General features: G+C 35.6%; 1 protein-coding gene across 1 annotated transcript in view; it reads right to left on the minus strand.

Moving 5' to 3' along the window:
* Window positions 1–1,532: 1,532 nt before the first annotated feature.
* Window positions 1,533–18,064, minus strand: part of LOC123541858 (alpha-mannosidase 2x-like) — a 33,405-nt gene continuing 16,873 nt past the window's right edge. Inside the window, exons 18-24 of the mRNA XM_053531184.1 lie at window positions 17,420–17,545; window positions 16,644–16,758; window positions 16,139–16,275; window positions 14,590–14,731; window positions 12,479–12,612; window positions 11,710–12,021; window positions 1,533–10,712 (exon numbers count right to left, since the gene is read on the minus strand). Of these exons, the coding sequence (XP_053387159.1) occupies window positions 10,560–10,712; window positions 11,710–12,021; window positions 12,479–12,612; window positions 14,590–14,731; window positions 16,139–16,275; window positions 16,644–16,758; window positions 17,420–17,545 (1,119 nt within the window). The 3' untranslated portion in view covers window positions 1,533–10,559. The remainder of the gene's footprint in view (window positions 10,713–11,709; window positions 12,022–12,478; window positions 12,613–14,589; window positions 14,732–16,138; window positions 16,276–16,643; window positions 16,759–17,419; window positions 17,546–18,064) is intronic.

Consider the following 18,064-nt stretch of genomic DNA (forward strand, 5'->3'; position numbering starts at 1 on the left):
CACCTGAGTAATATGAGCTACATGTTTCAAAGATCAAACTGATGATGAAATATTAAGAAAGTCAGCAGGTCACATTCATGGTCAATGATATTCAGTTTTACGATTGGTGTGCAAAACTGTGTATGTCATCAAAATTTTAAGGCTGTATCTTAAAAAACAAGAAAGTAGGTCAGTAGGTCAAGGTCACAGTCAAGTGACATCATATTACTTGAGATCATCAGGTAATTATTATTAAACAGTCTTGGAAATAGGATCAAATGATTTTTTAAGTATTTTTTCCTATATAACTCACATAGAAACTAAGTGACCCCAGGGCGGGGCCTCTTTTAACCCCAGGGGCATAATTTGAATAATTTTGGTAGAGGACTACTAGACAATGCATCATACCAAATATCAAAAGCATAGGTCGTATGGTTTCAGACTAGAAGATTTTTAAAGTATCTTCCTATATGTCTATATAAAACTTTGGACCCCCAAGGCAGGGCCTCTTTTCACCCCAGGGGTACAATTTGAACAATCTTGGTAGAGGACCACTAGGTGATGCTACATACCAAATATCAAAGCCCTAGGCCGTGTGGTTTTGTACAAGAAGATTTTCAAAGTTTTCCCTATTTAAGTCTATATAAACCATGTGACCCCCGGGGCGGGGCCATATTTGACCCTAGGGGGATAATTTGAATAATCTTGGTAGAGGACCACTAGATGATGCTACATACCAAATATCAAAGCCTTAGGCCGTGTGGTTTTGTACAAGAAGATTTTCGAAGTTTTCCCTATATAAGTCTATATAAACCATGTGGCCCCCGGGGCGGGGCCATATTTGACCCTAGGGGGATAATTTGAACAATTTGGTAGAGGACCACTAGATGATGCTACATACCAAATATCAAAGCCCTAGGCCATGTGGTTTTGTACAAGAACATTTTCAAAATTTTCCCTATATAAATCTATATAAACCATGTGACCCCCGGGGCGGACCATATTTGACCCTAGGGGGATAATTTGAACGATTTTGGTAGAGGACGACTAAATGATGCTACACACCAGATATCAAAGCCCTAGGCCCTGTGGTTTTGGAAAGAAGTTTTTCCTTTCGGTTGCCATGGCAACCAGAGATCTGCATGGAATTCAATTCTTTGAACAATTTTGAAAGGGGGCCACCCAAGGACTATTCCTGTGAAGTTTGGTGTAATTCTGCCCAGTGGTTTTCAAGAAGAAGATTTTTTTAGAAAATGTTGATGGACACACGATGCACGACGGACATTGAGCGGTCACATTGGCTCAGGTGAGCTAAAAAAACCCAGATCATATTAAGTAAAACATAAAATTAAGGTAAATTTATGGTATAATTACACCAATGTATTCAACAACTTGTCCGAAGTGAGGGCAACAAGAGCCTAACTTTTAAGGGAACAACTAAGAAAGCTGCAATTTGAGACAAAATTAAGAAAGCTGCAAGACAAAATTCCACTCCCAGTTCTCAGCAAGCAAACAACCAAAACAAAACAAATCAAAACAAACAAACAAAACAATCCATAAGTAAAAAAAATTGAATTTATTTTCATTTATGTGTTTATGTACATCAGTTTATAACAAGAACTTAAATAATGTGCATAAAATTAATATATAAGATAAATACTGGAAACTGTTATTCAAACTCGAATAAATCAACAACATTCAAATCTGTTATACTCAAAGATACATTACTTTTATATCTAGCTTCTAATTCAGTTCAATTCAATATTTGAGCCTCGCCATGACAAAACCAACATAATGGCTTTGCGACCAGCATGGATCCAGACCAGCTTGCACATCCGTGCAGTCTGGTCAGGATCCATGCTGTTTGCTAACAGTTTCTCTAAATACAACAGGCTTTGAAAGCGGACAGCATGTATCATGACCAGACTGCGTGGATGTGCAGGCTGGTCTTGATCCATGCTGGTCGCAAATGCACTTTGTTGGTTTTCTCATGGTGCGGATCAAGTCTAGTTTACATTAGAAGAGCATGTTATTATGCCAACATAGTCAGGACTGGTATGAATAAAAAAATAATATTTTTCTAAAAAATATTTTTACAAAAATTAACATTCACATTCTAGTTTAACTTTCTGCAAAATCATTAATATTTGTGCTGTACTTTTGATGTATTTAAATATCTAGTCAAAAATAATTAAATGCAAATGAAAAAGTAAAACTTCTATTCATTTAAAGTTCAAATTTTTAAAATACACAAAATTCTTATCCCCACAAAATATCTTTTTAAGTGAAAACATGAAAAAAATTGTGCCTGCAAAATTTAATGATTTCACAGTATGATCAAAGTTTATTAATGTAGTTCTGCATGTCTGATAAACCGGAAGTAATGGCTTGACGTCATTTATCCAGATATTCTGAAGTTTTGAAAAATCAAGGTCATAAACAGACTCAATTAAATCAAGTCTGCTGTTATTCTTTTTTGGTTGCACTCTACACTTCCAAGGGATCTTTTTACAGATTTTATTTATCATATTCTGCATAGTAGAATATTTTTTATCCAAATGTGCAGAACTACCTTAATAATTATTCAGCTCTCAATGTTCTGTTTAGACAGTGGCAGTTTTACCAAAACATGAAAAAAGATACATGTCCTCACAGAATTTTTTTCCCCCACATTTTGGCAAAAGGAACAGATTTTGTGCAAAAAATAAAAACTAAAGACATTCAAAGTGATAGATACAAAATTTTCCAACAAACTGTGATAAGTCAGTATTAAAAATCTATGTGAAAATGAATTCATATCTTTGTGACTCTGTCCCTTCTCGCATATAAGGCGCATTCGCTCATAACATGCACACCATCACTGAACACACAATCTGGGGTCAATTGCACTGACCCTTGTAAAAGATGAGGTCACATTGTAACATCTGTAGAAATGCATTATTTTCTCTTTGTGTTTTGTAAATATTGAACAGCAAAATATCAACAATTTTATTGTTAAGACAGCCAAGCTCCACTATTTGAAATATTGTCCCAGAAGCAGGAAAATATTAACCAAAATGTTAAATATCAAAAGAGTTTTAAGTTCTAAAGGGGACATAATTTGACCAAAATGCATATCAGAGTTATGGGACTTGATGCTATCAACTAGTTTTATAACCCCGAAGACACATGTGAAGTTTCAATTCAATATCTGCATTAGTTTTGGAGATTATAACTTGCATGTAAAACTTTAACCAGAATTTTCTAAGTCCAAAAGGGGACATAATTTGCTCAAAATACATGTCAGAGTTATGGAACCTGACCCAGTGATGTTGGTAATTGACCTAGAACAAGAGCTGTCACTAATGTAGGGATAATACACGTTTTTTTGTGTATTAACGTCTGCAGAGGCCGTGGGATTGTTTGTGACCGAGACCGAAGGTCGAGGTCACAAACATATCCCAACATATCCCAAACATATTCCAAGGGCTTCTTCGTCACTATTCTTGCATAAAAATATATTTCACGACGATTTATGTATTGTTTTCATATGTGATGACTTGACGATTCCAGTACATTTTTTATTTACCATTCCAGTTGTTCTTGGAAACGGTAAACATGTTTTAAATATCCGTATCCAGGGCACGGAAATAAACAACACTATCAAAAGCACATCCTGAAGGTTTTTAAGCGACCTTTTTTTATCTCTCATTATTACAAACATAAAATTACCAATAATTGTTCATATCATTTCACAATTTGGTGGACTCGATCACAATTTCAAGAATAATAACTTTACATTAGAGTTATATGAAGTACGGGCACGCAGTTGGAGTACGGATGAGTACGAACGTAGTGTCAAGTTTCCAAGCTGTTTATATAAATTCTTCGAGAAATTAGATAAAAACATACTGACTGATACTTACCAAAATCATAAATATGATACCTAAAAACAAAGAATCGCACAGGTAAACATGCGATTCTTTAACTTTCACGGTTGTCTACAAAGTCTGAATTGACGCAGTTCTAAAAGGGGAGTAAACAAGGGAAGAAACGAGTACGAACAATGTTGGGGGCAGCGCATTTGGCGTTAGTTAATGATACAGTAAAACATTCTATGGTTTAGATTGCATCTTTGATGCTTCAAGAAGAGGTTTTTATGAAAGAAACAAGAGCTGTCACTAATGGTGACAAATGCCCCCGCAGCCCCTTGACCTTTGACCTGGTGACCTTGACCTATGACCTGGTGACCCCAAAGTCAGTAGGGGTCGTGTACTCAATAAGTACTATCAGCATGTGAAGTTTGAAGGTCCTGGGTGCAGTGGTTCGCGAGTAAAATGCCTTCATGCAAAAAGTTAACGTTGTGACGAACGAACGAACTAACGAACGAACTAACGGACGGACAGTTGAAAACTAATATGCCTCCCTTCGGGGGCATAAAAAGAAAAAATAAGTTTCAAAGCTATATGCCTTTAAATGATAGCTGTATGTACTTGCATGCAAAAACTTAAACAAGGTGTGACGCCGACGCCAGGGTGAGTAGAATAGCTAGACTATTCTTTGAATAGTCGAGCTAAAAATGCAGACTTCCTTCATTAAAGGCATTGACCTCCAGATGAGACAACAACAAAAAAAAAGAAATTTTTTTTCATATATCAACAAGAGGGCCATGATGGCCCTATATCGCTCACCTGTTATCATTGCACTTGAGGACAAGAAGGTCCTAAAAATATCTAAGTCCAAAGGACAGGAACAACAAAGGAAAGAAATTTAACCAAAAAGAAAAAAAAAATGTGTCCATGGGACACAGATGCCCCCACTACATGACATTAAAATGACAATTTTTTCCCAGGTCAGGGGCCAGAACTCCTATAATACTGAATGAATCCGGATGCGAAACCCCAGGTGCACATCTGCACATGCTGACCAACATTCCTGTAAACTTTGGTGACTCTAGGTCAAATACTTTTGGAGCTACGCACGACACAACATTAAAATGACCCATTTTTAGCTAAGTCAGTGGCTATAACTCCTACAGGAATGAATGAATCCAGACGCGAAACCCCAGGTGCACAACTGCATATGCTGACCAACATTCCTGTAAACTTTGGTGATTCTAGGTCAAATACTTTTGGAGCTATGTGCGACACAACATTAAAATAACCAATTTTTTTACTAAGTCAGGGGCCATAACTCCTACATGACTGGATGAATCCGGACGCGAAACCCCAGGTGCACAACTGCACATGCTGACCAACATTCCTGTAAACTTTGGTGACTCTAGGTCAAATACTTTTGGAGCTAGGCGCGACACAACACTAAAATGACCAATTTTTACAAAGTCAGGGGCCATAACTTCTACAAGACTAAATGAATCCGGATGCGAAACCCCAGGTGCACAACTACACATGCTGACCAACATTCCTGTAAAGTTTTGTGACTCTAGGTCATATACTTTTGGAGCTAGGCGCGACACAACACTAAAATGACCAATTATTACAAAGTCAGGGGCGATAACTTCTACATGACTGAACGAATCCGGAACGCGAAACCCCAGGTGCACAACTACACATGCTGACCAACATTCCTGTAAAGTTTTGTGACTCTACGTCAAATACTTTCAGAGCTACGCGCGACACAACATTTTCGGAAGGACAAGAGCAAATCTATATGCCCCCCCCCCCCAAGTGGGGGCATAAAAAGTTATTGCTATATTCCTTATGGAGGTTTTGAAACTTAGTCCTCTTAACAGGGTTATTTTGTAAATAACTGGAATGATGGGCAAATGAGCTGAAACTGAGATACCGTAGATATCCCTGTATAATGCGCATTGGTACCTTGCCATGACTACAGAGACTATTAACAATAACTACATCACACTTCGAATAACTAGCACTAAGTATCAATTATGGTGAGCAAAATTATCTCTAATAATTATATAATTCATGAACTTTTTACATAAATATGCTATACACTTATTCAATGGTTTCCAAGTCAAAAATTTTGACTATTGACCTGCAGATCATTCAATAAGTACCTTATTACATCAGAATTAAAACTCCACAGATATTTTGATAAATGAGCTGAGAGCATGCACACACATACATTAACCCGCCAAAAGTGACGACTAAGTTGAGCTCACCGTAGGCAGGCTCAACAATAATTCATTTCTCAACTCATGCAATAACACACTTTTTGAATGGCTTCCCAGGCAAGAGTCAAAACTATAAGCTCTCAGGCAAATAATTTTGACTACTGACCGGCAAGTCATTCAGTAAGTGAATAGTATAATACATGTACAATATATTAATATGTCATTAATGACTAGTAATAATGATTTATGGTTGAAAATATACAGTTCTAAATTCAGTTGAAAACTAGAGCTGCTTTTGCAAAAAGCGCATGTCTCCCACAACTGCCTAATCATCTGCATAGTAGTATATGAGTCAATCATGCCCCAGGACCTCAGATGCCTAATCATCTGACATGATTAGGTCTTTGACATAGATTACTCATATACTACTACTCACATGATTAGTAGTATATTATGAGTCATTTATGGCCCAAGACCTTAGCGATTTTCGGTAATTCTAGGGCCATAATTCCAAAGGCAGCCTTGGCCAATTTGGCTACTTATCAAACTTGGCCGAAGACTTATTGGCAAACACATGATTTGTGGCAGATGGACACACAGACTGAAGTAAATCAATATGTCTCCCACCACAGTGGTGTGGGAGACAGAATTAACTGATTAGTGAAAAATTACCCTTAACCTACTGATTACAATAAAAGGGACATAATAATACTATATATACTCGCCTATAAGACAAAGTATTTCTCCTTAAAATTCTAGTGTTAAGTATTTGCCGTCTAATAAGTGAGTCAATGTCATTTCCCTGAAGTATTTATAAAACTTTTAAGTAATTAAAGGGACCCGTCTTATAAAAGTATCGTCTTATAGATGGGTAAATACGGTAAAAAAAGGAGCATACCTCCAGATATTTATCATAATGTACTTTCTTTAAAGTGGCATTATGCGCATCTGACTGTACATAGTGTGTTTTTGGTGAATGTTTTATAAAAGCAATTTTCGGCTGCTGTGCATTAAAATGTGTTAAATTAAGCTATTGTCGCGTAAGTATTTGAAGCTGATGCTTTAGAAATAAAGAAACCGGACAATAAAATAATAGTTTTTTTCTTCAATCTTCTACGCATTGTTCTCCCTTACCTATAGGTAGAGATTTCTGAAGTTGAAGGGAAGCAACTCCTGCATGCAGTTCGACTTTTCTTAAAAAGACTGCCCCAGTCAAAATAAGGAAAGTCATTATTTCGTACTGGTAACAGGAAGAGTTTGGTATATTGGGTTAAAAACTATCATTTCCTCCACCCTTTTTACACACACATCTATTTCAGCTGGATTTTTATTTGAAAAAATGTCCATAATTCCACTTTAACAAGAAAATTATGAATATTCATCAAAGTCAATAAACCATAAATCTGAATAACTGTTGGTTTTCATGGCAATATAAGGAAATTCAATACACAATTTTCAGTTTTTATAATTATGCAATAACTAACAAATGATATATATTTCTGAAAATTTTGATAAAAACCTAGAAGCATGCTCCTTAAAGGGGACAATTTTGGCATTTGCACTGTCATTTTATTATTCACAATCAAACATAAGGTTTAAGACGAGAGCAGCACCGCCATCACTCGTCTGCAAGTGCCAGCTTTCATACAGATCCCATTAAAAATATGGCCTCTAGAGAGGTCACAAGGTTTGACAATATGTGGGCAAACATTTTGTGGTTTTGGCTATTTTGCTAGGATATGAATTCATGGACTATTTGAAATTTTGAGCATGTTCAAAAGGTTTGATATTTGCGAAATTGTAAAAATGGTATCCTACTTGAATTTTTATAATATATTATTGGTGAATATTTAATTTCCATGAGATGCAGCGCCTTGCGAACATAGTGAAAACTAAACCCTCATAAAAATGACTGCTTTTACAGTATTGTGATGTCATTAAAGTCATTTCATTTCCTGGGCAAACATTTTGTGGTTTATGCTGAAGTGGCTATTTCCTGAGGGTATAAATTCGTGGACTACAAACTTCTAACACAAAATCAAGAGGAATATAACTTGTCAGTTGGTATTCAATACCAAGGATTGACTGAACCACGAAATTTAGTCCCGTACCCCCACTCCCCATAAAAATTTATGATTTCATAGTAAACGTTTTAGTGACTGGATATTTTGAAATACAATGTACATAAAAACAACTGGACTGTAAAAAATAACAAATAGTTATATTTAGAAAATAAATTTTCAAAACATAAAAAAAACAACGCCACCAATCTTAAATCTGCAATTAAAATAGCTTCACACTTTAACTTTAAAACGGATTATGTGAAATGACTAATTTTTATGACAGGCTACTGTAAAAGCACATATTTTTGCTGGGTCAAAATTTCGTGAATTTGAAATTTTAAGTATGTTTGCGAAGTTTAACATTCTCGAAATTGTTAAAATGGTATCCTACTTTAATTTGAATTATACTAATGGTGAATATTTACGTGAGGATTATTTTTCATGAATGTAGGGCTCACCAATATAGAAAAAATTAAACCCTCCCAAAAAATTCTACTTTTACAGTAATTTTTGAGTATGTTGTGATTGAGTCAATCCTCTAAGTTAAGTCCCAAGGAACAAATTTATTATTAGTATATTTCTCATATATCTTAATCAAAAGTTTAAATTCTGGAATTTGTAACCCAATAAATAGTCATTTTGACAAAAACCATGACATTTTGTATCCACAAAAATTAAACAATTTACAGTATTCATAAATATAAGAGAGAAAATATGTTTCAGACTCTGTAATAAACTAACCAACATCTGTACAGTGTGATTACTATATGCCTTTCTTTAGAAGCATAAAATCGTTCACCATAAACCCTCAATTCTAACTACAACATAAAGTAATTCCCACATAAATTATATACATTGTATTTAAATTATATATTTACATATCACAAACATAGTATTAACTATTATATCTTTGATAAACATTAACAATCATAAAGATGTACAATTACAGGTACATAACAATGTATCTTCTTATTAAAATAGCTGATCCTGCCCTAGAGGCCACGGCCAATTGTATCAACCTTTTAGTAGCCTGCTTGCGGGAAATGATTCTGCCTTTGCAACCAGTGCAGACCAGACCAAGATTCAGTCTGTAAATGTTCAGTGAACACTCCTTGGAATAATAAATGGTACTGCCAAATTGAATTAAAGACCAGTCTATTTTGGAAATTTAGCAGGGTAAGGGTTAAGCTTTCATAAACTGGACATGTTTTTAAAATTCTAACTTATCTTAAGCAGTCACATGTCTTAAGGAGCAAGATTTTTTTGCTCCCATGACTGCCTGCTTAATACAGATATGGTTGCCTCTGCTACCATATATTTTCACTTATAATACGCACTCGCTTATAAGACGCACCCGACATTGGAGATGCAATCTGGGGTTTCCTTTTCTTTTAACTTTTAATTTCCTTGTAGTACATGCTTACAAGATGTTACAAACTCTTGAACTGGAAATATGACCCCTAAAAATGCGTCTTATAAGCGAAAATAGACGGTAAACAGTTATTTTATTGTTGAGTAAAATCAGAGTTCAAATGCAAAAGAATTGTAGTCTGAGTAATATAATAATGCGCATCTGAATGACAATGATTTTATTCGAGAGAAAACCAGTGTTTTAGATATATTACTTCCATTTTAATACAGAAAAACTTGTCTTAAGCAGCCAGCCAAGGGAGTGGAAGAAAAAGTGGCTACTTACAGCAGGTGGCTGCTTAATGCAGGTAATTTATAAATGAATGACCATTTTTGGAAATGAGACACTGGCTGCTTAAGACACCTTTGTAAATTTACTAAGATGAAATGGGTCAAATTTTACAACTATCCCACAATACTGCCCACAAAACCCACAAAAAGCACGTATATGCTTCTATAGGCATAGGAAAAATCTTTCTCGATGGACCGACACCTGCCTCAAAAGGTGACCGCTAAAGCAGATTTTACTGTATAATACCAAAGAATGCTATCTACATCCTCGGCAAGATGCACCAAATGTTTGCTTGTTTTGTGTCATCTTCGTTTTTACCACACACCCATGACATTATCGCTATAACATACCAGTAACAACTGTGAAGTACCAGCAGTAATTTAGTCGCACATTAAAGTCACAGTATCAGCTGTCTATGCTTCTATGCCAACAAATTGTGCCCAGATTCTCACTGCTGGTTATATAATCATGAGTCAAGTCACTTTGGTGTAGTGATCAAAGCTACTATAATGTGGAATCCTTTCTGTACCACAGGTCATGTTTTGCATCACGTTACTTAAAATGATTTTTAACAAAAAGCAACAAATATTTTTAAATCTCCGCTGTTTAGTAAAGCTGTCTTCGAATCACTTCCGTGTAAAACACTGCACTGAATCACAGTAATAAAAAAACGGTTATTTTCCAAACTTATACCACATTTTTACACATTTAAACACAATTTGGAATGACTTAGATTGTAGCACTATTGTAGCGTCACTACAAATGACGCTATTTCCATCGGTTCCAAGTCCAGTAACTCTGTTGTATCTAATTCTTGTTCCTCGTACATCAAGGTTAAAGACACCTGTTGAGCAACATTTGTCAGGATTTCATTGAACATACCTGATAAAACAACCTGAAAAATCAAAAATACTTTGTTTTGTTTTTTTGCTTCAGTTTGGTTTAAGATCACACCAACACAATAATATGTAATATTATTAAGGTTTTATGGCATCTTCTCTCATTGTTAGCTTAATTTGACATCCAAGAAACTGCATTCAAAGGGGCATAACCTAAACATACAAGGAATCCGTAAATCCGAATGATGCTCCCCGATGCATGTGCTTGTCCCAATAATGGGGAATAACATATTAGAAACAAAAAAAAAAGGGATAATAAAAAGAAGAAAATTGATTAAAGGGAGACAAACTAGTTTAGGTAGAGTTATAGTATCCCGTCAATGGCTTCTATCATTTTGCAGTTTCAATCAAATGTCATTTATACTTTTCAAGTTATACTCTTGACAACCCTTATTTTGTAAGGGAGATAATTCAAAAACTAGGTAAGGTAGATTTATGATTCTTTGACACTGCACTTTGTCCTAATGGCCTCTATCATTATGTGAAGTTTCAATCAAATGCCATTATTACTTTTCAAGTTACACTCTGGACAAAAGTGTGAGGAACGGACGGATGGACAGAAGGATGGACAAAGCGGCAACTATATGCTCATCCTTGGGGGAGCTTAAAAATCATGTATATGTGACACTATTTATTGAAACAAAATGACATTTAACAAATGAATACAAGTCATATCAACTTTTTTTTATTTTTGGTCAGTTTCAAAAATATCTAATGAATAAAAATGTTGCCTTTAGGAAATTCTGATGTTCAAAAGAAAACAGGCCTATTCAAGAAACATAATATTGGGATGCTACTTAAAACTTCTTGTAATTGTTAGCTTTTGCCTAAAACTCTTGATTACCAGACACCTTCAAACAGGAAACACAAGACAGTTGACTTCAAAATTGACTTTGCTAAATATGTCATTGAATTTATTTTCCTTCCAGTAACTGGCAAGGAAGGTAATACATGTTTAAGTTTATTCATCAAAGACAAGACTCCATGACTTACCTCCCCTGAAGCTCCTTTACACATTAATCCCTTATTTGGAAAACCACAGTCTATTCCCAGTCTATGAAAGAACATGGCTGCCGTACTTTTGGGAACCAGTCTATCTGGACCGTCGTCTTTATTTTGCATAGTTCTTAAATTTAACAAATGAACATCACAAGGAAGCTCGCTGTGCATAGGAGAAAAGTCAGATTGTCTCGGGAATGAGGATGAATGTTTGTTATGAGCTGGTATCACAAACACTGGGTGGATGAGCTGTAATGAAGTCTGGTGTCCCAGAAGCGACGCAAAATTTGTTGCTCGGTCTTTATTCTGAAATTTAAACAGTACAATGTGATTAAAATACAGTGCACTCTTTTCAGGAGCAATAATCATCAGGAAGACATTTAAAACAAAAATGAATAAAAGAAAATAAAAAAAAAGAGGTTTTAGCTCTGGAGAGGTTAAGTTACCATATTTACCCATCTATAAGATGATCATCATACTATTAATCATTTCAAGGTCATCATTTGACCCAAGTTTCATGAAAAATCCTTCAAGGGGTTTAGGAGATATGGAGTGGACACGAAAGTGTTATGGACAGACAGAAGGACTGACACATCCATGCAGCCTACACATCCGTGCAGCCTGATCATGACCTGCACTGTTCGTCATTCAGTCAATATCTTTTTGGTAAACACCCCCTTTAACATTTAATGGCACTGTCCAAACTGAAAGATGGACAAGTTCATTATAGAAATTTAGCAGGGTAAGAAAGAAAAATCCTTACATATGTTCCTTTATGCCTATTTTCAAGTAGAAGTTTAAATCTACTAGGGGTCTGCTTGCTGTCTGTAACACCCTGTCCCAGTCCTCGACTGTCATCTTGATTTAATCTCCGATCCAAAAACACGTCCATCATACCTGAAGAAATTAGCATGATTGTAAACTTGAACAAGAGGACCATGATGGTCCTGAATCGCTCACCTCTTCCCACATGACCCAGTTTTGAGTATGACGTCGTTTTTTCTATTATTTGACATAGTGACCTAGTTTTTGAGCTCATGTGACCCAGTTTTGAACTTGACCTAGATATTATCAAGATAAAAATTCTGACCAATTTTCATGAAGATCCATTGAAAAATATGGTCTCTAGAGAGGTCACAAGGTTTTTCTATTATTTGACCTATTGACCTAGTTTTTGACCGCACATGGCCCTGTTTCGAACTTGACCTAGATATCATCAAGATGAACATTCAAACCAACTTTCATACAGATCTCATGAAAAATATGGCCTTTAGAGAGGTCATAAGGTTTTTCTATTATTTGACCTACTGACCTAGTTTTTGATGGCACGTGACCCACTTTCGAACTTGACCTAGATATCATCAAGATGAACATTCAGACCCACTTTCATACAGATCCCATGAAAAATATGGCCTCTAGGGAAGTCACAAGGTTTTTCTATTATTTGACCTACTGACCTAGTTTTTAATGGCATGTGACCCACTTTCGAACTTGACCTAGATATCATCAAGACGAACATTCTGACCAATTTTCATGAAGATCTCATGAAATATATGGCCTCTAGAGAGGTCACAAGGTTTTTCTATTTTTACACCTACTGACCTAGTTTTTGACCGCACGTGACCCAGTTTCGAATTTATCCTAGATATCATCAAGACGAACATTCAGACCAACTTTCATACAGATCCCATGAAAAATATGGCCTTTAGAGAGGTCACAAGGTTTATCTATTATTTGACCTACTGACCTGGTTTTTGACGGCACATGATCCATTTTCGAACTTGACCTAGATATCATCAAGGTGAACGTTCTGACCAATTTTCATGAAGATCTTATGAAATATATGGCCTCTAGAGAGGTCACAAGGTTTTTCTATTTTTAGACCTACTGACCTAGTTTTTGATGGCACGTGACCCAGTTTCGAACTTGACCTAGATATCATCAAGGTAAACATTCTAACCAATTTTCGTGAAGATCTTGTGTAATATATGGCCTCTAGAGAGGTCACAAGGTTTTTCTATTTTTAGACCTACTGACCTAGTTTTTGACGGCATGTGACCCAGTTTCGAACTTGACCTAGATATCATCAAGGTGAACATTCTGACTAACTTTCATAAAGATCCCATGAAAAATGTGACCTCTAGAGTGGTCACAAGCAAAAGTTTACGGACGCACGGACGCACGTACGCACGACGGACGACGGACACCGCGCGATCACAAAAGCTCACCTTGTCACTTTGTGTCAGGTGAGCTAAAAATGGAGATATAATAGGGTTATTATAACAGTAGCTCTATCTGGGATGCTGTATTCAGCTTTATTTGCCAGACTGGATCTCATGAGGTGTGCAAGCACCGAACGTGATCCGACCTTGCAAAATCCGTGAGAGCCGAATATAAAATCCCAGATCTAGCTACTATTATACTGACCCTTTTATTATATATCCCTAGCTTTTTGTTTGCTATTTTGTTATTGAATGAAATCTTTAATGTGTATCGATATTAAAATGGAACTAAGTAAAGTTTTATATGCGCTATTTATAGAACTGTGTCTGGTCATGCATATTAATGAAAGTAGTTCGGCAGCATACAATACAGAATGAAAAAGGTACAATAAGGAATTTTTTTCTGCCTGTTCATATTTAATTGTGAAATACAAGCTGATTTTTTAAAAAATAATTTATATAGGCATATAATAAAACAGGATATTGAAAGATTTAAAAAATCTTTGGCCATTATCTATCAATTTTCTATGGCTGGATCTCTTGAAACCATGGATAATTCCATCATTTTGTTCAACCTCTTGCAACCATCGTGCTATTGGTGTTTAATTGTATAATAGAAAGTAAATTATATTTCTTCATGCAAGTTCCCTACCTGGTTTTAAGTTTGAGAAGCCGAGGGAATTAGCAGAGAGTATACTAAATCTATGTTTATCATCTTCAATAAATGCCATGGTCGGCATGGGATAAACGTTCCCTTGTACTGTCAACTTGTCGTATGTCGTATGTTTCTGCATCTGAAAGTAGGAATTGAATTAGGTCAGTATTAATGGCACTGATTTCCAGATCCTGCAGCAAAACAAGAGCTGTCACTAATGGTGACAAATGCCCCAGCAGCGCCTTGACCTTTGACCTGGTGACCCCGAAGTCAGTAGGGGTCGTGTACTCAATAAGAACTATCAGCATGTGAAGTTTGAAGGTCCTGGGTGCAGTGGTTCACGAGTAAAGTGCCTTCATGCAAAAAGTTAACGTTGTGATGAACGAACGAACGAACGAACAGACTGACAGTTGAAAACTAATATGCCTCCCTTCGGGGGCATAAGAAGAAGGAAAATTTTTAGATATCCGATAATTATTGCTATATTTCTTAAAAAGGCTTTGAAACTTGTTGTTACTGATATATGTTATGGAAACATATAAGAATTAGTTTTTTTACTTCTTTTTCCATTCAAAATTAAAAAGTGTTTTTAACATGGTACTGGTGGTAAACTGCTTATATCAAATGCAAATGTTCATAATACGACCAAACTTCAATTTTAATGAAAGAGCATTTTTAGCCAAAATCTGGAAGTCGGTGCCAGGAATTGTACCAATTTGGCAACAGCTAAAAATGATCTTTCATTCTTGTACCAACTTTGTAACAGCGCAAAAATCTGACCACATTTTCATCTGTCAAATGTTTGCGCTGTTGCAAAGTTGGTACATTAATGAAAGATCATTTTTAGCTGTTGCCAAGTTGGTACAATTCCTGGTTTCAGCTGAAATAACTGCTTTCCACCAGTAACGCTACCAACAAAAATGTGTTTGCCTTCACTGAGGCATATATCACAATCCCTGGACTGGTAATCCCAAGCCTTCAAGGCCTCATTCTTTCATAAGCACTAAAAATTAGTAGTTTAGGCGTAAAAAAAAATATTGTTTGTTTCCTGTATCCGGACCTACCCTAAACTTTTGGTCCAACCCTGTATGTTTATATGACCTTGGAGAATTTTTTTTCAACTTTTCAACAAAAAGTTGCAAAACTGCACTTTTTATGCTTTAAACATGGTCAGTGATGTAAGAAATAAAATTACTGCTGCTCCAAAGGCATAACATCCTTCTTTGTATTCATTTTTTGACACAAAAATAATTTCTGAAAATTCCCACTTAATAAAAAAAAAAAATCCAAAATAAAAAAAAAATTACCAAAATTTAGCATGTTACCAGAAGCAAACAATTTTTTTTTTGAACGCCTTATAGCATTTAGCATATTATAGCCGTGAAGGACACTTGAAATTTCTAAGTTATTCTAAAGTCTACAGCATCTGCATTTAATTAGAAAATTAGACTTGAAATCCTTCACTAAATAGCTGAAAAACTAGCCAATCAGAACAATGTTTTATTTTCATTTCATTTTACAAATAACAAAAGGGAGACAATTCTACCTGAAATCCATTCAAATCTGTGTAAAATTCATTGTCTTTGTTCTGGACGTCTGTGTGTATTCTGACTGCAATTTCCACATTTCTTTGTGTTGTGATGTCAACTATGTTCTGCATATCCAGTGATATACCATCAATACCTGGTAAATATCAGATTTATTACACATCTAACACGGTTTGCATATGTCGTGATATACCAACAAACATCTGGACTTTTTTTTTCTTGATCTGGCATTTTTAAAATAGTTTAGAACAAACCCTCATATTCTAATGTTCATAATATGACAAAACTTGAATTTCATTTTAAGCCAAAATCCGGAGGTCAGTGCCTTTAAAATCTACATAGTGGAACTTTTTCATATGCAAATGATATTGCGGATGTGCAGGCTGGTCTGGATCCATGCTGGTCCCAAATGCATGTATGTTAATTTTCTCATGCTGTGGCTCAAATTTAATATAAATCTAAGAAACCTGTCTTGTAAATTAAATAATCATGTTAAAATCTCACCTGATGAATTATACAGCCGGACAACATGAGTGACCAACTCAAAGTATACGTGTACCTCTGACACAATAGGACCTTGGATAATATTTACAACAGGTGGACTTTGACTAGTATATGGCTGAAAAATGAAAATATAAAGACAAAATTGTAATGAACATTAAATGGTGGACGCATTGGTCGAAAGGGCTAAGACGCTTTCCTACAGAGGTGAAGGTCCCGGTGTAATGAAACTGGGCTGTTACACCGGGTTTGATTCCTGGTTACTCCAATTGCTGTGTGTCCTTTGGCAAAGCATTTTATCATGACTTCCTAAGTCAACCCAGCTGTAAATGGGTACCAGAAAATTGTTTGGGGTAAGGTATAATTGGTTTTATCTGTTCTTAAAATAGCATCGCTCAAGAACTCTACAGAGCTTATGTTCATTGTTTCACAAAGCGATTGTGAATAAAATTTACCTTTATCTACCTTTACGTTTACCTTAAAATGGTAAATTGTCAACCTTTTCACACTAAACTAGGAAATGTAACATGTAAAAGAGTAAATTATTATCTTGGGATAAATAAATATTTTATGGACTTCATGGTAATCATTAATAAAATTCTAACAAACGAATTAGATTGCTTTTTATTTCATCTTCAGAAGCTGAAATCCATGACCTAAATTATACCGTTTCTGTATAAAAACAGAATTCCTGTCACTGTTACGTTGAAACCAATTAAACACCTTAAATTTTGTAGCTGAACAATGAATATTCTATATATAAATGTTCGTATACGTACCCGCGCTGGTCCATCTGGTAAGAACAAGTAAGCACCACTTCTATCGCCGGAATGAGGTTTAGTTCCATACGTCACAAATTCTAATTTTGTAGAATGTTCCACACCATTCTCTTTTGTTACTACAGACTGTAAAATATGGTTGCTTGATTGATATACCAGGTACCGAACATAGTTCCTGTATTGTTACAGACTATAAATCAAGCAGATCCGAAAATTAGTACTTTGTACATCTTTGAAATGAAGAAGCTAACTTGCATATAATGTAGAGATAACGAAAGTTTTTTCATGTTATAGCATTTGCAAAATCCAGACAAACTGACTGGTGCCCAAGCCTAGTAGGGCCAGGATACAAACATATTCTTAGAGATCTGAAGATGTTATAACATGAAATGAACATGTGCTATAAACGCTATTTTAGTGTACAATGCTTAAAAACTAATAAATGAATATAGTGTCCCTTAACATCATTAAATTTCCATGAAATGCTCAGGCAAGTCTGCAATGTTTTCACAATGACATCATCTCCATTTGAATGATTAGTTTTGGGGTTGTAATACATTTGAGCCGCGCCATGGGAAAACCAACATAGTGCATTTGCGGCCAGCATGGATCCAGACCAGCCTGTGCATCTGCGCAGTCTGGTCA

Source organism: Mercenaria mercenaria, chromosome 19, assembly GCF_021730395.1.
Source record: "Mercenaria mercenaria strain notata chromosome 19, MADL_Memer_1, whole genome shotgun sequence".
Taxonomy (NCBI): Eukaryota; Metazoa; Mollusca; class Bivalvia; order Venerida; family Veneridae; genus Mercenaria; species Mercenaria mercenaria.